Source organism: Microdochium trichocladiopsis (assembly GCF_020744255.1).
Source record: "Microdochium trichocladiopsis strain MPI-CAGE-CH-0230 chromosome Unknown B0I36scaffold_8, whole genome shotgun sequence".
NCBI classification, from domain to species: Eukaryota; Fungi; Ascomycota; class Sordariomycetes; order Xylariales; family Microdochiaceae; genus Microdochium; species Microdochium trichocladiopsis.
Window position 1 is genome coordinate 994,380 of NW_025763551.1, and position 21,186 is coordinate 1,015,565.

General features: G+C 57.0%; 6 protein-coding genes across 6 annotated transcripts; 5 read left to right on the top strand and 1 right to left on the bottom strand.

Moving 5' to 3' along the window:
- Positions 1 to 423: 423 nt before the first annotated feature.
- Positions 424 to 3,260, top strand: B0I36DRAFT_375918 (tam domain protein; the record flags this gene model as incomplete). Its single annotated transcript, XM_046160412.1, has 7 exons — positions 424 to 440; positions 1,789 to 1,873; positions 2,084 to 2,117; positions 2,186 to 2,453; positions 2,512 to 2,983; positions 3,068 to 3,126; positions 3,185 to 3,260. The coding sequence occupies 7 exons, from the start codon at positions 424 to 426 to the stop codon at positions 3,258 to 3,260; spliced, it is 1,011 nt and encodes a 336-aa protein (XP_046009193.1).
- A 1,825-nt stretch (positions 3,261 to 5,085) lies between these two features.
- B0I36DRAFT_152066 (uncharacterized protein) lies at positions 5,086 to 7,953 on the top strand. Its single transcript, XM_046148530.1, has 4 exons — positions 5,086 to 5,421; positions 5,529 to 5,545; positions 5,701 to 5,811; positions 5,910 to 7,953. The coding sequence occupies exons 1-4, from the start codon at positions 5,307 to 5,309 to the stop codon at positions 7,866 to 7,868; spliced, it is 2,202 nt and encodes a 733-aa protein (XP_046009194.1). The 5' UTR covers positions 5,086 to 5,306; the 3' UTR covers positions 7,869 to 7,953.
- Positions 7,954 to 8,510: 557 nt separating this feature from the next.
- Positions 8,511 to 8,831, top strand: B0I36DRAFT_329626 (uncharacterized protein). The gene has a single exon (XM_046154731.1). It carries the CDS (start codon positions 8,535 to 8,537, stop codon positions 8,808 to 8,810), a length of 276 nt encoding a protein of 91 aa, XP_046009195.1. The 5' UTR covers positions 8,511 to 8,534; the 3' UTR covers positions 8,811 to 8,831.
- Positions 8,832 to 9,961: 1,130 nt separating this feature from the next.
- Positions 9,962 to 12,017, top strand: B0I36DRAFT_329628 (1,3-beta-glucanosyltransferase Gel1). The gene is made up of 3 exons (XM_046154732.1): positions 9,962 to 11,019; positions 11,097 to 11,528; positions 11,586 to 12,017. Exons 1-3 carry the CDS (start codon positions 10,321 to 10,323, stop codon positions 11,823 to 11,825), a joined length of 1,371 nt encoding a protein of 456 aa, XP_046009196.1. The 5' UTR covers positions 9,962 to 10,320; the 3' UTR covers positions 11,826 to 12,017.
- Positions 12,018 to 13,626: 1,609 nt separating this feature from the next.
- B0I36DRAFT_375924 (uncharacterized protein) lies at positions 13,627 to 15,356 on the top strand (the record flags this gene model as incomplete). The annotated part of the gene is made up of 2 exons (XM_046160413.1): positions 13,627 to 13,934; positions 14,156 to 15,356. The coding sequence occupies 2 exons, from the start codon at positions 13,627 to 13,629 to the stop codon at positions 15,354 to 15,356; spliced, it is 1,509 nt and encodes a 502-aa protein (XP_046009197.1).
- Positions 15,357 to 16,107: 751 nt separating this feature from the next.
- B0I36DRAFT_365614 (uncharacterized protein) lies at positions 16,108 to 17,729 on the bottom strand (the record flags this gene model as incomplete). Its single annotated transcript, XM_046159170.1, has 4 exons — positions 16,108 to 17,149; positions 17,242 to 17,360; positions 17,445 to 17,494; positions 17,624 to 17,729. 4 exons carry the CDS (start codon positions 17,727 to 17,729, stop codon positions 16,108 to 16,110), a joined length of 1,317 nt encoding a protein of 438 aa, XP_046009198.1.
- Between the last annotated feature and the right edge of the window lie 3,457 nt (positions 17,730 to 21,186).

Consider the following 21,186-nt stretch of genomic DNA (forward strand, 5'->3'; position numbering starts at 1 on the left):
CCCTTTGCATTTCCGTCGCCGGCGGCACGTCATCAACCTGACCCAAGCAGACGGACGTAGAGTACGTGCTCACTCGCGCAAGTCGCCATGGCCATTCGTCCCCAAGGCATCGATTGTCCTTGCAAGTGTGCACCGGAGCAGGCGCTCTAGCACGAGCGCAGTCACGGCAGGTTCCAGTACATACCACCTGTGCCCAAAGAACAGCAGTCTCCATCCACGGCTGCAGAATGGCAGCCGCCCCTCCTGTCCTGTCACGGGCCCTGTTCAAGGACCTGGCCTGGCCTAGACCGGTTTGGCAGTCATCAAACAAGGGTGTGGAGGGGCACAACCCACGATGCCCCTCTCTCTGCAGATGCTCGCTCCTGCCGGGCAGCATCGCGACTGTGCCCACGAATGCATTAGTCAACGCAGCGGGATGCCAGCATGTCGAGGGTACGCAGGCAGGCTGTGGCCCCATCCTGAATGCCATGAGAGCCTCGCCTGCTCGACTTTGGTTATTCCCGGCTCGGTAAGCATGGGGTCCGGGCCAGCAGAGCCCCCACCCCCCTTCGTATGAACGCTCGGCCATCCACAAGCGAGACAGGAATGCCAGCTACAGTACTGTCTCATCGCCAGGCGTCTCGGAACCTCGAGCAGACGTGGTCAGCACCCTTTCTGGTCAGGGCTCCCACCTCCATGGAGCTCAACCGGCACCGAAGCCACACCCCTCCATCACCGCCTCCACGGCGCCCGGCTCCATAGACCTGGTTCCTCCACCACGCAAAATGCTGGCCCAGGGTGATGGTGCAGTAGTGCCATGCAAGCTCAACATGTGCCGCGCCATCAGGGATCCTTTTTTGGATACCCGCCCATCTTTCGACGTGTCAGTGGCCCAGTGTCCATGGACCCCGGGTCGGCTCCTGCGCCGCAGGCTGCTTCTGCGTGGAGTTCTGGCCTCGACTCCTTGGTCCGCCCGCGTTCCAGGGCCCCCCCTTGCTCACCCAGGTGCCGTAGCATCGGGCCTTCAGGCTAGTCGTGGGCTTGTTGGACGGTTCGTGGAGCGATGAATCCGCGCTGCTGGGTCCCAGCCCGCCCGCTCCTCGTTTTAAACCGCCAACCGCAGCCGGTTACCAGCGAGCTGGGTCGACTGACAGCAGCCAACTCCCTCCCTTTCCCTCGGGACACTCCCCCACGAGTCAGCCTAACGAGTCCTCGAGCTCCCGCATGCCTTTCGGGCTGGCTCGTGTCTCTAGGTCATCTACTCGAGGTGGGCGTGCCGCCTTTTGTTGTTTCACTAGCCAACTTTCTGGTCCACAAGCCAGAGTTGCTATCGAGCTTATATTTGGCGCGCTGCGTGCCCTCGGCGTAACCTTAACCTAAGACTTCAGATTTTTGACACCTGCCATCTTCGACAAGCATATCGCCACCACCCGTTCTTTCAGCGGCTTGCTCCCTGATGACTTCTAGGGGCTCCATTTCATGACCCGCTTTGGTACTACCACTTTTCCGTCTCTGCTGGTCCGACGGATAGTTCTCCGTGCAAAGGCATTGGCCAGAGCCTAACTTGGGACGAGTGGCAAGGCGTTAAGCTTGCCGTGAAATCTCACGGTTGGAACACGGGTACGATCCGCTAGCTACGGGCCTGTTTGACAGGTTATTCTTTTCTTTCCCACGCTTCAGGCGTCCTGTCATCCTTTCGTCGCATCGAAACATCGAAAACAAACATCGCAAAATGGCTTCCTTTTCGTCGAGTCAGGGGTCTGAACCACATGGGATGGATACAAGCGACGATGGTCAAACGTCAAGTAGCTCCCAGGTCGACATTGCCAACTTCAAGTTCACATTCGAGCACTGCAACTCGTCGACAGGGCAATCTTTCAAGATCGAGGCAGATGTAAGCCGTCCTCTCTGACCGTGTACGCAACAGAACATGGAGCTGACTCTGGCGCTTCAAATCCAGGACAATCCATCGCCCTCAGACGCAAGCTTGTGGGTTGTTTCCTGGCGCAAGGCGTTCACTCCGTAACGAAACTGCTGACACCACCATTGTCCCAACAGAGATAGCTTCTCTGTCACGAGCAGTATTTATAGATATCGGGAAGAGAATGGGCGCACTTACCATGGGTATCGCGATGGCTGTAAGTATACACGTATGTCCTGTGTCTCGGACTATAATGCTGACCCAGGCCTCTGCCATGGATCGTAGCGTACCATTATCCCAACGATGTCCAGGAACAGGACCGCCTCGAGTGGCAATATATATGCCTCAAGGAAGTCCTCAGCCAACGAAATTACCTCTCACCCTGGTCTGAGGACAACCCGCCGCGGCGCATCTTGGAGGTCGGCACAGGTACAGGAATCTGGGCGCTTGAAATGGCTACCGAATTCCCCAATGCAGAAATAATAGGCACCGACTTGTCCCCGGTACAACCACAATACGTGCCGGACAATGTCCGGTTCCTGATTGAGGATGCGTCAGTACCAAGTGGTCTCCCTTGTGGTGGGCAAACATTTACTGATTCGTCAACCTAGCTTGAGCGAAGAAGGCTGGGACTGGCCCCAACCATTCGACCACATCCATATACGCATGGGGCTCGGCTGCTGGGAGGACTTTGAGCGCGACGTCGCCCACAATGCATACCGCAACCTCGAACCTGGTGGCTGGTTTGAGGTTCAAGAGCTGCTACCGGCCATGCACTGCGACGACGGTACCATGCCCGAAGACTGGCCGCCGAAGCTCCTCTTCGAAGACCTGGACGAATGTTCGATCATCGCCAAGCGGCCGCTCATGTTTGCGCACACCATCAAGCAGGCCATGATCAACGCCGGCTTCGTCGACGTCGCCGAGAAGATGTACAAGCTTCCCGTCAACCGCTGGCCCAAGGAGCGCAAGTGGAAGACGCTTGGGGAGATGTGGCATGCGGCATTCGAGGGCGGAGGGATTCAAGCCTTCACCATGGCTCCTCTGACTCGGATACGGGGCCTGAAGCAGGCGCAAGTAGAGGTAAGACCCAGCATTCCCGGATCCATGTCGGTCAAGCCCGTTGGTGTTTGCACTGGCTGTCACTAACACTGTTCTTCGTTGCAGATGCATATTATGGGCGTAAGGAAAGCTCTCAAAGACACTAGCGTACACGCCTACCAAAAGTAAGTCGTTGATCTTTGGCTCTTGAGCCTTGTGCTGATGACTTACGCCTTGTTGCAGATTCTATGTGGTTACCGGACGCAGGCCCAAAGATTGGGAGATCCCACCGGGCCGGACCACCTTCAATCCGAGATGAGTGTGCATTGAGGGGGTCCATGAAACAAGCACTTTTTTACTTCTTTTTGTTTGGTGTTTTCCCCCCATGTGTCGGCATTGGAATCCAGGTTCAATACGTTTTCGCGCACGCCGCTGCGGTAACTTTGCCTGCTCGGCTGGCCGCGGCTATAGTCACCATCATCGTGGTAGCTCACGCTTTACTGCTAGCCCGGGGGAAGAGGCAGGAGGAAGAAGGGGGAGGTGAAGGAGAAGAACGACCCGGGATGCAGCAGGAAACGCGTGCAACCGATTCTAGTTGTCTCTGGGACTGCGTGCACTGGGGGTCTATCCTCGTCATGCTGTGCGGTTTGCTGTGAGACTGAGCACGTCGCTATAAGTCCTCCAGCCAGGTATGACCGGTTCGCAAGGAAGTGGTACACACGGGCAGAATGCGGCGTGCTGGAAGATGATTCCCCCATTAGATACCGTGTCAAGGTCTGCCTCAGAGATATGAGTGCACATGAAGGAATAAATGAATAAGCATGTCCTTCTGGTCACATTGTGCTCGTCCAGTTTAGATCAGCGCACTAGAATGCAGCATACCTGCATGTATGTCTAAGCGACACGGGCTCGATCTGAGGGCAGCACGTGGATATGCACGACATTTCGCACCCTTTCTTCCTGGGGACAAAGTTCTGGCCCCTCTGAGAAGGTTCAGGCCGACATGGACATGGACTCTCGTCCGTATAGGACGGGAGAGCACGCGGAGTACGACCGCCCCCCTTACCCGACCTTGGCGGCGGTTTGCCGCGCCTTTGGGATTGCAGGGGAAAAGGACGGTGGATTGCAGGGAAGACTGACACCCTCAACTGGTGTGGCTTGTTATATCACCGCATTTAAGGATGGGTAGTATTTTCTAGAACGTGGGCTGTCGGGGGCTTGCTTTGGCGGAGAGCTTCGGTTGGTCAACAGATGGTGGGGAGCTAAGCTTTTGCGAGGCGATTGAACAGCACATGCGAAGCCATCGTGACGGGTCTGATCAAGAGCTGGGGGTGTTGTTGTCCTGGTACTCCAGACTGGCACAGAAGACGGGCAATTGCCCTGGTGTCGTTTATCTGCTTGCGCACATGGCCCTGCAACCGGCGGCCCTAGTCTAGGGCAGGAGTTCATGGCGTGATGCTGGCATGGGGGCCCCCCTAGCACACGACTCGGGACAGCCAACCTCCACATTGGGCGGCCCCTTTGCGGCCAAGCTTCAACCTCCAAGCCAGCCACCAGCCAGCCTTTTTTTTTTAATAGGGGGCCTGGGGGGTTGTAGTTCCAGGGTCTCGCTGCTCTCTTTCGTCGCGACCGGTGCTCTTGTCTGTGTCGGCGTTTGTGTGCTCCGAGTTGGCCTTGGATTGTCTCTTCTGCAGCTCACGCGACCTCACATCTCTCCCACAGCCATCGACATCGTCATCGTCGTTGCAAGGACGTGCAGGAATAGGCGCGTGCACGCAACGCAACAGACGGAGCCGCCGCCCCCGCCAGCCGACGGGCCAAGCACGATCACCACGCTACTCCTCCGCGCCGCCCGCCCCTTACTGGCGCGCGCCAGGCCCAGGCTGGACCCTCCTCGACTCGACTCGACTCGACCTAGTTAGCGGCAAATCATCCCCTATCACCACCACCTGTGCCTCTTGCGTCGCGGCCGCACCACACCACACGAGCGCCCTCACAGGGCAGACGACCTGCGAAAAAGAAAACCACTTTCTTCAGCCCGGCCCAACCGTCGCGTGTTCCATCCTCCTGCAGAACAACCCCGGAGAGATTATTCCCTCCCCAGATCCGTCAGCCGCACCACCGTTGTGCCGAGACGTCATTTTCCTTACCGGCGCGCTGCACACGCTACTCCTGGACGACTCCATCGCCTGCGGCTCCGTCCACGTTGACCATCACCACAACCGCCCACGAGATCCTGACCGGCCGAATCCCCCCGAATCGAGGTTTCCGTCTGCCGCAACGTCGGAGCACCGACTCTGTTCAGCACACGGCCCTGCATTTGTGTCCATTGCAGGACAGACAAGCTGTCTCGACCACTGCCGCAATGTCAGGCCTCATCAGCAAGCGGCAGCAAGCGCGCAATGAAAAGGTCCTCCAAGACCTCGTACACAGCGTGCCTGGCAACAATGTCTGCGCCGATTGCGGTGTCAGGAACCCTTGTGAGTGCTCGCTCTTCGTTGCTGTGCCCACCATGGCTCTCGTCTTCCACTGGGCCTGCACTCCTTCCAATATGCATTCATGCTGACGGCCGTCTCTCGCTCTCTAGCATGGGCATCATGGAATGTATGATTCTCCCCCAGTGATCTCCCCCGCTTGCGTCCACGACGACCATGAACGAGTGTCTTAAGCTCAAACCGATCGCCGTCTCGGCCGCGTCAATGCAGATACAGCTTGGGAGGGGTCTCGTCACGAAATTGGTTGACTAACGATGCGAATAGTTGGGCATATTCTTGTGTATGCGGTGCGCCGCGATCCACCGCAAGCTCGGCACACACATCAGCAAGGTCAAATCGCTGAGCATGGATAGCTGGACAAACGAGCAGGTCGAGGTATGTAGCTGCCAATGGATGGACAGCGCCGGGGCTACAATCACACGTGAACCAAGAGAGAGAGAGAGGGATAAAAGCCTAACCGTTTCTGCGCGCAGAACATGAAGAAGACCGGCAACGCGGCGTCCAACAAGCAGTACAACCCAAAGAACAAGAAGCCGCCAGTGCCTGTTGATGCAGATGAGGCCGATGGCGCCATGGAGCGCTTTATTCGGGCCAAGTATGCGCAGACCTCCTCGCCTGGTGGTGCCACGCGCCGCAACGGCGCCGGCAGGAGCGACGACTCGGATGAGGGTACGCCGCCGCCCCTTCCGCCAAAGACCGGCGGCCGCTTCGGTTTCGCCAAGTCAAACTCGTCCACCTTCCCCATCTCGTTCCGGTCCTCGAAGAAGGAATCTCGTTCGGGACCTTCGAGCCCACACGGCTTCTCATCCGAGAGAAGCCCGAACCACCTGAGCAACAAGCCTTCCAAAGTGTTTGGTGCCAATGTCGGAGCGGAGACGCCAGAAGCGACGGCCGCGAAGCTGGCACAGCTGCGGGACATGGGTTTCATGGACGACAAGCGCAACGCCATGATTCTCAAGGGCGTGAACGGCAGCGTGGAGAAGACGATCGAGGCACTGGTCCGCTTGGGCGAGGGAGGAGGTCATGGCTCTGTTCCACCCAAGGTGCCCTCGCGCGAGAGCTCGTTGCCGGCACCGAGGAGCCTCACGCCGCAACGATCATTCGACGTTTCGCCTGCCATCACTGGGCAGAAGGCGCCTTCGGCGCAAAGCCCGTCAGCTGTCAATAACAACCCATGGGACATCCAGCCGGCCCAGCCTCAGTCCTCACAGTCCACCGGAACGATACCGAACAACAGCAACCCTTTCTATACAAACACTGTTGTCAACACCAATGACCCCTTTGGATTGGGCGACGTTGGAGGCCAGCAGCATTTGACACACTCCATGCAGAATCTGTCCCTGGCGCCACCAACCCAACAAGCCTTATTTCCTCACCACACAGGAGGCGTGCCTGGTCCTCAAGCTACAGGAGCGGCGATGATGCAACAGCCAATGACCGCACCGATATCGCAGATGCAGAACTTCTCATCCAACCTGCACCCGCAGCAGGGCTACAACCCATTCTTGCAATCAGCATCTACCCAGCAAGCGCAGTCGTTAGCCCTCAACACATCTCCTTTCCAGACGCAAAGCCAGAGCCAACCCCAAAGTCCAGCTTCCTATGCTGGCAATCCATTCTTGAGATCTCCTGCGACGATGACATCGCCGTTGAACCAGATTCCGGAACAGTCACAGCAGAACATCTACACATCACCACAATCTCCGTATGGTAACAACCCATTCATGTCGGCCACATCGCCATTCGCACAGGGTCCCGGTGCCGCGCAGCAGCAGCAGCATAATCCCTTCCAGGCCGCGCAAGCTCAAAACCCCTTCCAGTCACAAGCCGCTCAGCAAAACCCTTTCCAGACTACTTTGCAGCAGCAGTCCTCGCCACAGCAACCGCAGAACCCGTGGCAGACCCAAGGGACTCATCAAACGCAGCAACAAAACCCGTACCAGGCACAGCAGAACTACTACCAGCCACAACAGCAGCAGCAGCAGCAGCAACAGTATGGCCAACCACAAATGGCAGGCTCTTACCAACCGCAGGTGGACAAGGCCAGCATCATGGCCCTCTTTGGCTCCACGAACCAAAACACATCACCATTTGCCCAACAGATGCCCCAACAGCAACAGCAACAAGCTCAGCAGCAAGCTCAGCAGCAGCCGCAGCAGCCTCATGTGCCTCAGCGAAGCGTATCCGTGCCCCTGACATCATCGGCTTCGTCGAACCCTTTTATGGGTGGTGGACTCGCCGCCAAGGCCGGCATGGGAACTACAGGTGTAGCTGGGTCCACAGCTGCACCAGGCCCGAGTGCTCCTCTCCCAACGACGATTGGCACGGGTGTAGGCAGCGGCCGGAGCCGGGAGAGCATGATGGTTGAGATGGGCTGGGCGAATGGGCGGCACAGCCCTGACGCATTTGCGAGCTTCAGCGCCAGAAGCTGATGTGGTCATTTTCAGCTAAGCATAATCTCGCACAGGTCGCAATGCTTGAACTAGGGTAGATTTTGGGACAGGAAACACAAGTTGTGGGAAGGGGAATGACATGTAAATGTAGACACGCATATACGTCTCGGGGCGCTACGCATTGCTGAGGTGTACATTATGACGACATATGATGTCGAGATGCGCCCGCGCTTTGACGATGCATTTCTCTTCTTTGTCGATATGTCAAGCATTCGTGGGTTTATATATAGGTATATATCTTTTCATTTGTCGTCTGTGGAGAATACACATAATCAACCATACTGCAGGAGCGAGTGTTGTGGGAAGAAGCGCTGTCGTCTCTTGGTCAGGCTGGCAGCAGGTGGTATCATATGCGGGACACGGATACATTTGATGGAGGCCTGCTCTTTGGTTGTCAATCAAAATAAACAGCACAGCAATAATCTATCTACCGTGTTGATCAGATAATAGCAATTTTAGAACCTTATCATTCAAAGGTAGCGGGATTAAGGGTGTGGGCGTAGCAAGACAACCACGGCTGGCCAACATTCGACGTGAGCGTCTGTCAATGGGAACACGAGTGAGAGTGTGAGCTCCACACCACTACTTTGCAAGGAAATTCAAGAGGGAGGAGAGCTTGCGCGTCGCCAAGCGCTGTCCAAGCAAATGGCCGGGACTGCGAATCGGACGTGGGGACTTGGCGGGACCAGTCCAGTGCTTTTCTTGATGGGCGGCATGAAACCTGAAAAAATGGATTGCTGGCTGTGGACCACTCTCGTGTTTATCGATATGTTGGGCTGGCTGTGCGCCCTCCTCGTCGGGCAGGCCAATGCAGCAGAAAAATGCATGACGACATGTCTGGGTGCTCCTAGTGTATCAGATGGGTATCGGACCCAGCAAGGTGGGAACAGCGCGGATGGCCCGTGGGCGCGTTGTGTGTGAGTGTGGCTGCACAAGACCCGGGGCGAGGGTGGAGGATGTGGTCCGTCCGTGGTGGCAGGTTTGTCTTATGTGAGGGCCGGAACGCCGTGATACCTGATTTGGGAATGGATCACAAGAAACGGGCATGGGTCGCGACAGGCCTGGCGTCCCGGATCCAGTGTTGGTGCTGGATGTCTAGAGCATTGCCAATGGCTCGCTGAAGGGGAAAGGTGAGGACGATGAGAAAACCTGATGCAGGCCACGGCGAAGTGGTGTTGTGTGCTTGGCGGCGCACACTTAACTCGCGCTTGATGGGCCAGGCCCCCAACACACTTTCTGGACTCTGCAGGATACGAGCTCTTGGAACACGCGCCGAGGCCTTGGGGTTTGGGGCCGTCCTTTGCCACAGTACGCTATGGATGGCAATTGGAGAAATGGGATGTTGAATTTGGGGGGATGTGAGCTTTGAGGGCTGTTGTTGTTGTTGTTGCTGCAAGCTAAGGCTAGAGCACCCGCGTTCTTCTTGCAGAGGTCTTTGTTTGTTTGTCGCGACAAAGTGGACGAGGAAGAGCATTGTCCGGGGCTGCCAACTTGCGTCAGTCAGATGAGGATTGGCGATGGCCGTGGAGCGTGCTTGGCACACACACCCCGGCCGGCTGCGTGGCAGCCCGCAAATCCATCCGTGCGCTGCTGGGCTGCTGCTCGATTGCCATCCCGGCCAGGCTACCACAATCCCCCAATGGATCCTGGCTTGACGAGATGAGGCGTGGGGAGGGGCCCATGCCCTCTGCGTCAGCAGTTGATGCTCTCGTCATTGTCATGCATGCCCATGGTTGTTGTTGCTGAGAAGCAAGATCGGGTGTAGGTAGATGCGAGCCTTGCCATGTTTTGCGATCCGCCTTGGTTGGAAAGTCTAAATAAAAAGCACAAAGCGTGAAATGGGCGCAGCCAGCGACAATTGGCCGGTGCCTGAGGTTGCGCGTACGTTGTGTACTTGGTGCTCCGTAACGACGCCCCCTGGCGATCGTGCGGGTGCCCGCCCTGGCGCGCCCCTGGCCTGCAACGCCCGCCGCACGCCAATCACGGCCCCATACCACCGATTGGGTGGGCCCAGAGCTTAACGATACACGCCCCCAGGCTCCGCCGCGCCTTCCATTCTTCAAGCCCACCTCGTCCTCCTCCTCGCGACTGCCCGCGCTCTCTCTTTGCTCTTGCTTGTTATTAGATTCCTCAGTGTTACCCGTCGCTTTCTGCCGCCTTGCCCCCCCGTTGCTTCTGTCTGGCAACTCCCGCTGGCTCCCCTTCGGCCTGTCCGACCTCAGCAACTCACTCGCTCTCGTTGCTTTCCGCCTTCTTTCTGCCCTAGAGCCGACTCGACGGGCACTACCACCATAACTAATTCTTTTGGTCAATCCGGACGCCAACACGCTCGCTCCTCTCCACGCCGCCGCAGAGGGACGCATCTTGCTTGCATAGCTCAGTGATTTCAGAGCCAACCCTCCACGACACATCCATATCCATTTCCACCATCATGCGGTCCTCGACTCTTCTCTCAGCGGCCCTCGCCGCTGGTGCCGCCGCGGCGACACCCTCGCGGACCACCGTCGAGCTGCCTCGCCGGGCCGAGGCCCTACCCGCCGTCTCCGCGTCTGGCAACGCGTTCTGGGCGAACGGCAAGCGCTTCTACATGCGTGGCATTGACTACCAGCCGGGCGGTTCTGCTGCCAACCTCGACCCTCTCGCCAACCCCACCATCTGCCGGCGTGATATTCAGCGGTTTGCCGACCTTGGCGTCAACACCATCCGCGTCTACGCCGTCGACAACGCGGCCGATCACACCGTGTGCATGCAGGCCCTCAACGATGCCGGTATCTACCTCGTCCTCGATGTCAACAACCCCCAGTACTCCATCAACAGAGCCAAGCCGGCCCCGTCGTACAACGAGGTCTACCTCCAGAGTGTCTTCGCCGTCATTGACGAGTTTTCAAAGTACAGCAACACGCTCGCTTTCTTCTCGGGAAATGAGGTCATCAACCACGATGAGGGTAGTACCCAGGCTGCGCCTTATGTCAAGGCGACCACTCGTGACATGAGACAATACATGCGCAACCGTGGCCACCGCGTCATCCCCGTTGGCTACTCCGCCGCCGATGTCTCTGACAACCGCATGCAGTCGGCTCAGTACTTTAACTGCGGTACCGATGACGAGCGCAGTGACTTCTTTGCCTTTGTAAGTTTGGGCGAACGAGATGCTCCGGGGGAATATAGGGGAAACCCTCTTTTGGGCACAGCTAACTTGCGATGCAGAACGACTACTCGTGGTGCTCCCCCTCCAGCTTCACCACCTCCGGCTGGGACGTCAAGGTCCGCAACTTCACCGGCTACGGCCTTCCCATCTTCCTGTCTGAGTGGGGCTGCATCACAAACGGCCGCGACTTCTCGGAACTGAGCGCCCTGATGAGCTCTCAGATGACGGGAGTCTACTCGGGTGGTCTCATGTACGAGTACAGCCTCGAGGAGAACAAGTTTGGCATCATCGACTTGACCAAGAACCCCGTCTCTGAACTCCCAGAGTTTGGCAAATTCAAGTCGGCTCTGTCCAAGTACCCGGCCCCCACCGACAACGGCGGCTTTGTGTCGACCACCAACTCAGTCGCCTGCCCTACCACCGACTCTGTGTGGGATCTCGGCTCGTGGGGCCCGACTGCCTTGCCCGCCATCCCCGAGGGTGCTAAGAAGGTAAGCTGGGCATCAAATTCCACTTAGCATTTGCTATCACTGACATTTGGATTTCAGTACATGACTGAGGGCGCTGGCAAGGGCCCTGGCTTGGACGGCTCTGGCTCGCAGAATTCTGGCGAGGACGTGCACACGACTGCTTCCCCGGGCTCCGGCCAGCCTACAACCACCCCTGGCAGTGGGAACGGCAACGGCCAGGGCGGCGCTGCTGGCCACCTTTCCCCACCGGACTTCAGCATCTTCGCCGTGACTGGCGTCGTTGCCTTCTGCACCCTTTTCGGCACCCTGCTGCTGTAAGGCTGTCGCCGCGCGACTTGGGGAAGGCTTGTATGTGGAAGTGGATGTAATGACACCGAATCAGGAATGACGAAACGGAGTTTCTTGTTCTTGCCCATAGGAGCGCTATCTCCTGGAGCATACCCGGGTGCATTAACCCGGCAAACATATCAACATTTTAGACTTTGTAAATTGACAATGATTTATATTTGGCCCTGTTGTTTTCACGATTTTGGTGATTGTACGTCTATCGATCCGTCTGGATGATTACTGAAGCAAGGGCATTAGGTATGATTCGTCTTGGACAACAAGCTCGCTCCAGGGATCATCATGATTGTGGCGTGCGAGACATGCTGCTGCGCATCTCTACCTTGTACACGCGATTCGATACCAGGCTCGACCCGAGTTAGGAACTGCGCTGCCCGAGACAACAGCAAAACACCCGGCCCGATCAAGTAAGCAACTCCCGGGTCAGCCGGCTTCATTAAGTAAGCATCGTTGTGGCCATCCCTTTGGACGGAGGTACGAGCCGCGCACTCAAACCTCACTCCTCTACGCCTTGAACGCAGGCATGTGCCAGGATGCCCGCGTAGGGCTGTCAGATCCGCTTGGGTCCATCCTCATTGAAACAAACCACTACCGCAGCGGCCAAGATGCAAGACTTGACAACACCGCACTCTGCGCCTCGGCATGTATGGATGGATCTGCGGGATGGGTGTCTGCCAATTTTTTTCTTTCTCTTTTTTTCTTGTATGGACGAGCGCGGAAGTCGAAGCAAGTCGCGAGCCTGGAAAAGCGACAAGCAACACGAGACCGACCACAAACGAGACCAATTCAGATAGGGCTTGTCTTGTTCTTGTCTCTACATCTTTGGGTGTTTGGGGAATTGGGGGGTCAGCAGCGCCTCAGAGGCCGTGTATTTGGCCCTACTTGGTATAAACCAAATAGCCTTCCTCTTCCCCCCTGCTGTTCGGCATGTACTGTGTAAGCCCTAGTGTCTCTCCTATCTAGGGCTCACTCTCACTCTCACCCGCTATCTCTCTCTATGTATCCCGATCTCTCTGCCTCGTTTTCGCAGCTGTGAGAGGGACGGGATGTGTGTGCGCGCAGAGCAATGCGTTTGTTGTATATATAAACGGACGGGGGGACCTCTTCAAATCCTCCCTCCTTTTTCTTTTCCGTGTGGTTTCTCCATCCCGGGAGTTTGGAAGACAATACAGCCCACAGCCTCGAGAAGAAAAGCTTGTGTATATCTTCTGTGCATGCTGTCCTACTATCATCTCTCTCAGTGTGTGAGCCCAAGAACGTTTTATACAATCATCCCCCTTCTGGCGTATCTCCTCCTTTCTTTCTTTGCGTTTTCCCCAGTTGTTGCAGCTTCGTTCAACTCATACTCGATCGGTAAACGGGAGAACTGGATCCCTTCGGCGGGATAAGACAAACAAAGAAGCGCTCATCTCAGAAGAGGGGGCGTAGGGAGAGAACAAGAGAGAGAGAGACACCGAGAAAGCCTATCGGGGCTCGTCATCAGTCGGCGGAGGGGATAGCCTAATCGAATAGGCAGACCACTCGGCAAGGCCTGGTGAAGCCTGGTTACTCCTCGGCCTGTTAGAACAACAACCGAAACAGACAGAGAGAGAAAGGGATCCAGAGGCAGTAGCACACACCCACAAATTCAACGACAATGGCGTCCTCTCCGCCGCCGCCACCCAGTTCAACCACGTTATCTCCTTCATCACCGCCATCATCTTCATCTTCATCGTCATCGACATCACCTCCTACTGCCCCCTCGACAACATCGCCCACACCAACAACAACAACCATGCCGACGGCAACAAAGTTCCCCGGCTTCAAGGCAATCATCATCGGCGCCGGCCCCACGGGCCTGTCCGCAGCCCACGCGCTGTCCCTCGCCGGCGTGGACTTTGTCGTGCTCGAGCGCCGCGGCCAGATCGCAAAGGACCAAGGGGCCAGCCTCGTGCTCGCCCCGGGCTCGATGCGGGTGATGCAGCAGTTCGGCCTCCTGGAAGCGCTGGACGAGGCCGGCTGCGACGTGGTCAGGAGCGTCGCGTTCACCAGGGAGGGCGAGGTGATGGGCCGAACTGAGACTCAGCTGGTCGTTAAGGAGTGGTAAGTCTCTCTCCCCGATCCTTTTATTTTCATACCAGTGCTTGGGAGTTTGGAGTTTCTTCTCATCTCAGATTGTCTGTGGGTTCCGTGGACGAGTATCTTCGACGAGATATATGTCTTTTGCGGGACATCCGTGTCAGCCCCTGGAGAGCCAGCCTCTCGTGATAGTAGCCACAGACGTACAAAAGCTAACTGGCCGGACATGTTTGAAACCCCTCCAGTCACGGTACATGCCCGATCTCCTACCACAGAGCAGATCTAATCCGGATTCTCTACGAGGGCCTGCCGGCCGAGAGCAAGAGCAAGATCCTGCTAGGCCAGCAGATCACCGACATTCAGCACGTTCACGGCCGCCCGGATAACAACAGCGACCACGGCGGTGGTGATGGGGTCAGAGTGACTTGTGCCGACGGCACCGTGCACACGGGCTCCATCATCATCGGCGCCGACGGAGTCAACAGCCTCGCACGCAAGACGATGCGGCGGCTTGTGCTGGACGGCGCCGTGGGCGGTCCCTTTGACAAAAATGGCAAGTCCGGAAAGCCGACAAAAGCCTCCGGACCCGTGTGGGAGGACCCCGAAGACCCCTTCGAGAGCACATATAGGTGTCTCTGGGCGACCTTTCCCAACCCCGATGGCAAGACGGGTGTGAACTGCAACTCTCATGACGTGGGCCGGTCGACAATGTACATCAGTGGGACCGACCGGGCGTGGTTGTTCTTGTACGAGGAACTGCCTGAAAAGACCAACTCTCCGGGGGTCAAATATACCGAGGAGGAAATACGGACCGCGGCGGAGGAATTTGGAGAGTATTTCATCACCGAAGGGGATGATGTGACCGGCACTCGGGCAGAAGGACTCAGGGTCAAAGACGCCATGGCGAGAGCCACCAGGATGGGCATGACCAATATAGCCGAAGGGGTCGTCAAACACTGGAGCTTGGGACGGATCGTGCTCGTCGGCGATGCCTGCCACAAGTTCACGCCCAATGCGGGTCAGGGGTTCAACACGGGGCTGCAGGATGTCGTAGTGCTGTGCAATCTCCTGAAGAAAGCGCTCGTTCAGCATCACCGAGATCATCCGCAGCAGACGACGACGAAGACGACAACAGTAGCACCACCACAGCTGCCCATGGCCACTCTGGCGGCCTTGTTCAGACAATATCACGACGCCCGCCAGGAGGAGACCGCTTCGATGCTGGAGCTCTCGGCCACTTACACGCGCATGCAGGCCATGGCGGGATTTTGGTGGCGCTTGCTCGGCTGGGTTACGTTGACGCCCTGGGTCCAGAGCTTCATGGTCCGCAAGGTCGTTGGGCCAAGGACAGCAAAATCAGCTATCCTAAGCTACGTGCCATTCAAGGACAAGTACGTCGGGTCATTGCCATGGGCAATGACTTGCAGCGATGAAGGAAGCGAGTAGACGGGACAAAACCCGGGTACTCCATGTGTGTCGGATGCGCACGCAGTAGTGATAAGTGGTGAGCTGTCACAATATCCTGTCACGCCTGTTAGCACGAATCTGCAGGCAGACATGGCAATAAGAACAATACGGCCAAACTCTGCCAGAGCCGCTAGACGCTCTGTGGGTTCAGGACGCAGATATTAAACGTGCCATAGTACGTGGTTGCGAAAGCCAGCGAGCAAGTTGCCCAATAAAGTCTGGGACCGCAGACATTCGGTCTCGTATATAAGTCGGGTCTATCTGTTCTATGCATTACAAGCAAAATGACCAAATCAAGCTGAGCATGAAGTGCGTATCATTAATGCGCGAGGCACAGGAGTGGAGGGCGTGTAAACAAATTCAGGGTCCGTCGCCCGGGTATACTGCTTGAAACCAAGATTGTCGCTTGTCGTCGGCAGATCCTCCTCCGCTGATGCATAATTCTTTTGGTGTCGTCGTCTGTCGTGAAAAGGGTGTCTCATGGTTTCTCATTATCCGTGGCGTACTCCGTCTGTCACTGCGGCGGGCAAGCAAACTTGGTGCGCTAGACTTGCCAGGTAGCCCCGCTCACGCAGTCATGAATCGAAGAGAAGTAAAGAGATGACGAGCTCGAAAGGCGTGAAAAATGGGGAAGTGTCGTGATCGGTGCTTTTCCTGGATTGGTTTGTTTTGGTGGATTGACAAGTTGCGCCAAGAACGCACCCAGTCTTGTCACACTCGTCGGGATGCATTACTCTCCAGACGAGTTCGGCCTTCTCCGGCCAGCAACGGCCAAGTCGATCATTGAACGAGGATCGCTGCTGATGCGAGACTCTTCAGCCTCGTCGGTGGGGCGGCGTCTCGGCCGACGACGAGGGCTAGATTGTCTGCTCGAAGATATCCCGAGGCCGGTCTGTGTCTCGAGAGAAGTGCTACGGCGGTGAGAAGGACGGGTGACATAATTGGTCCACTCCTGATGGTACTCTCTGTCTTTCTCTTCATCCTTGCTCAGGCGTTGAGAAAGGCGGCGAAACCAGTTTGGGCGGCTGACGCCAGACTTCTCTGGCTCTTCCTCGAGTGGCAACACCTCACGCGAATGGCGAGATGAGCGTGACGTCCGGGAGACTCGTCTCGTATGACCGTGACGATACTGGTGGTCATGCTGCTTCTGCCGCCCGTCGAACTCGTCACTGTCTTCCAACACATCATTTGCCTCAGAGTCAGGCCTCTCGCGCTGTTCCTCCAAGCCCGCTATGGCCTCGTCGTGTCTTTTGGTTTTCTTGTGGTCGGTAGTGGCTGCGGCCGCATCATCCTGACTCAACGGCTCCTCGTAGGGCAGCTCGTCTTCGGACCGCTCCTCGACGATGCCTTCCGGGCTGACGAACCGTGCAGGATTTGCCTCGATGGTCTTGCTCCTCAGATCAAGAGTGCTTCCACGAGCTTTACGCTCACAGTACTCCTCCAAGGACCTCCTCAAGATTTGCCTCATGACAGCCCTGTTGACGTTGCGGCGGAGGCGGTCAAAGTAACGTGTGACGGTGCCGACAACCATAATCTCTGCATCGTGATCCACCTCGACGATGTCTGCGTAGTTGGCGCGGGAGTCGTGGCTGACGCGGAGCTTGCCAGGCTTGAGCTCAATGCCAATGGGCGAGTAAGGCAAGGGAGTTCCGCCACGTGGTTGGCGCACACCGGGGTTCCTCTCGCCATCCGCGAAAACGAAGCCCTGCTGGAGATGGTCGATTCCTGGCTTTGTGAAGTCATTCATGCCTTTGCCGCCAACCGAGATGGGACTGCGTGGGTAGTGTCAGTCGGGTCGTCCAACAGGGAACACAGCGGCCACCATGCATGCGCTTGGATGTGCGCCTAAGGACAGGGAACTTACATGCACGCGGCATAATGTGGGAAAGTGTCGGTGTGCCTCAGGACAATGAAGCGCACATAGCCCAGGCACTTCCACTCCCACTGGTACTCGTGGGCATCTGCCCATAGAAACTCGAAGACCTGGCGTCGAGGTTTACTCGTCAGCGTGTGGGGTCCAAAAAGGAAGAAGGTAGTCTTGCTGGCTGGCCATTTGCATTGACTTACATCGCCGACTTGCAGAGTTGCCGCGGTGGCTACATCATAACCCCTTCGCGCTAAAGAGAGTAAGGGCATTCGCGTTAGCCATTGCAGATGAGAACTGTGACAACGGCCAGCCAACCGCGGAAGAGCGGCGTCTGCGGATGGTGGCGAGTCGCGAAGGAGACAGAGAGCGCCAAACATACTTAGAGGGTGGTTCTGGTTCTGGTTGGCGTCCTGCGCCGATAGGGAGGCGGCGTCGTCGCCATACCCTGAATCGCTTTTCGAAGTTGAGTCCTCTTGGTTTCCCATATCTCTCTCGAGACACTGGAAGGGGAAAGGGAGGAGGAGAGAGATACAAGAGGTCGTTGCTGGAAGGCGGGGACACTCTTGGGGACCAGAAGTAAAAGAAGGGGTCCCAGAGCGAACAGTCTGGATCTCTGTCGAGCTCCCCAGGAAAGGAAAGGAAGGGGGCAGGCACGAGACCAAACAAGGCCAGGCAAGCGAGGCGGTAAACCGACGAGCAGGCGGGGCGGGACGATCAGGTGCTGGGATTGTGAGCAGCGAACATGCCGGCGCCGTCGAGGAATTCGAAGATGGCAGGTGACGGGCACTCGACAGCCCAGAGGTGAGGTCGTTGCTGGCAGGGTTGACCTTGGCAGAGAGAAGGAGGTAGGTGGTGAGAGGGACCAAGGCAGTCGTCACACAGAGCGCGGATGATGGATCGGGAGGAAGCAAGTGTAAAGTACGAGGCACTGTGAAGAAGACTGGCCAGCACCGACGGCATCGACGGGCAGAAAGAAAGAAGGGGCAGAGCGGACCACGATGACCGGCCCTCGTGCTGCCTTTGCCGGCCGCATGGGCAGTCCCGGACAGTGCAGCACGAGGACGGCGTGGGTGAGTGAGTGATGCCCAAAGCTGCGGTGGGTGGGACTTGTCGAGCGTCTCTCCCCACCGTGATGCATCGGGTGCGTTGTCAGTGGCCGGCGTGCTGGGGGCCTGCTGGCTCGAGCAGCCTCAGCGCTCCCGCCACATAGCAGCGCCCCACTCCAGCACCCTCGCGCCGCCGTCGACTGGCTCCTCCCAGCCCTTGGCCCTTAACGCGGTGCCCATATCCACCACCGCGAGCAGGGGACGGCCCGCCGCTGTCCGGTCACCGCCATTCTCCTGCCTCCTCGCCATACAGTACACCCACGACACTCCTGGATCTGCCTCGTTTCCTTGTCGATAGCACGCCCGCGCTTTGTCATCCTCCCCTGTCCTGCTTCCTGCCCTCTCGCTCTGCTCGCCAGTCACTCCTTCGAGCCCAAAGTCAGATATATGCATCATGCGCGCCCGCGCACATTCCTACAGGCTCGCCTCGCAAATACATATGCGCCGCCGTCGCAGCCCAACCCATCCCGCCTCAAATTTCCGCATCATCCCACCTCCCTAATCCGTTCTCTCGTTCTCCAATCCTGTCTGTCCGCGTGCGGCAGCACCTCGGCTCGCGTTTCCCCCGTGTTCCCAACGTGACTCGGAAAGGACCAAGGGAAGACTAGGCTCACTTGCCGTTTGAAAGTGAAGAGAACTCCAACAAGTGAAAAAGAACCGGAGATTAGCAACCCTCCACTACGATTTCGCTCGTGGCGCGCCACAAGTCCATATGCCTGTCGAGATGACCAAACACCCGCAAAGCTAGTCAGTAAGAGCTCCAAGTGATTCGGAGATCTCACAGCCCAGAACAAGATTTTTAGAATGAGCCCCGGGAAATGAGCAACCCTCCATTTCAAGTCACTGATTGCAAACGCACCACATGGACAGAGGGCACATGCCTGTCTGCCTCGGCGTCATTTTACCACAATGTAAGCCAGACTTCGCAAGGTGTGTCACTGTCCGGGAAGTACAGGCTGCAGTCTCCAGCCGTGACGGCCGAGCGGGGATTTCGGCCCAGCCAAGTATGTTTTCCCGGAATCCAAGCGCGGCTATGGGCCATGTGTCCTCTTGCATGTCTTTTGCGCCAAATAGTGTGACATGTCGAGCATGCTCCGATGCAGGAGGCCATACTACGGAGTTTTCTAGAAGGAGACCATCCCTCCTCATCCCCAGGGTGCGGAAAAGGCCGGATATGGGTAACCAGCAGCGGCGGATCGTGTGGTCCTTGGTTTTTCTTGCTGAGTCATGATTCAGAACCTTGTACATGGAAAACTGGCACATCGTGAAGATTGGCCATGAGTTTGAATTGTCATCAAGTAAAAGTTCCGAAGATCTAATAACGCCAGTGTGGCCACCAAATATTTACAGCGAAGCAGAAGACCTCTCGTAAGCTCATCAAACGTCATCCATCATGCATCGTCGTCCTTGTCGTTGTCGTCATCGTCGTCCTTGTGAGAAGCCATCGGAGACCAGATGCTGGCCAGCTGCCCAGCCCTACCCCATGGTCATGTGGGTCTTCGTCTGAAAAGAAAATTGGAAACCCCAGTGCAAAAGACGATCTCATAATCGTACAGGAAGAAGAAGAAAAATAATAATAAGAAGAAAGAAGGAAAAGTCTAGAGATATGGGAGAAGTCAAAGCTATGCCAGAAATGAAGAGGAAAAAACGAAGTCCCAGAGGAAATGCCCCTGAGACGACTCATTGGCTGGGGAAGAAGAGAAGAGAAGAATAGTGGAAGTCAACGAAAGCCAATCTCGTGCTTTGCCTCACTGGCAAGCGACGATCCACGCCCCAACCCCATTGGTGAAGTCGGCGTCATCGCCCACGCCAGCCTGGAGGTACTCTAATTCGAAGCCTCGGGTGCTGGACGCAAGCCACGACATGGTGCGGTCGCCGACCTCGCCGCCACCAATGTCGGCACAGTCAAAGGTGCCCAGTATCGTGTTCTTGCCTGGGAACACCTGATGAAGAGCCTTGTTGTCCCACGTGATGTCTCCGCCGTTGTGGAGCAGCTCAAGCAGCATACCCGCGTCATTGCGGACCTCCTGTGTGGTGCCCGAGAAGCCGTAGCAAGGGTAGCCGGGTGCTAGGTCGGAGCAGAAAGGCATGCGGAACTGCAATGCACAGACGCCGTTGCCGGTGATCTTGTCGTCAGGGACGCTGGTGGTGCTTCCGACCATGGCGGGCATGCCAAAGTTGTCAGGGATGACATACTCCAGGACCGTCGAGTTGTTGTCCGTGATGGCTACCTCCGCAGCATTGCCAAAGGTCGGGTTCGAGCCAGGATTAGACGAGGTAATGCGCCAAGGAGCAATAGATGGGGCAGAGATTGGAACGCGGCAACGCTGCGTCAGCACCGGTGTTGTGTCGGACAGCGTTTCCGCAGGCGTCGGAGTCGTGGGGACAAACGAAAGCGGTGGTACTGCAGTCACGTTGGTTGAGATGGTTCTCGATGGGGATGCTGTAGAGTTGAGCCTGACACTGAATGTGTAGTTGGAACTCCCGGTGAAGGAGCTAAACGTGGTAGGGACAGGTCGTCTCTGGGAGCTGGTGAGCGTGGCAACGCTGGTGGTGCTGTAGCCTTCCGTGGTGAGCTCAACCTCGTCGTCGTCGTTGTCCCCGACATGGAGACTCGTTGTGGTCGGTGCAGGGGTCCTGGTGATGGACCTCCCAAGTGGCGACGTAGTAGTCTCGTCCTGGATTGTGCTGGCAACAAACGTGTTCGTCGTTGTGCTGGTGCTAGAAGTGGTGTTGCTGAATGGTGCATCGTCACCAGAGCATGAAGCTTCTGAAGGCTCCAACGTCAACGTGACTGGCATGCACACAGACCCGAATGGAGCACTGGCCGAGAAGA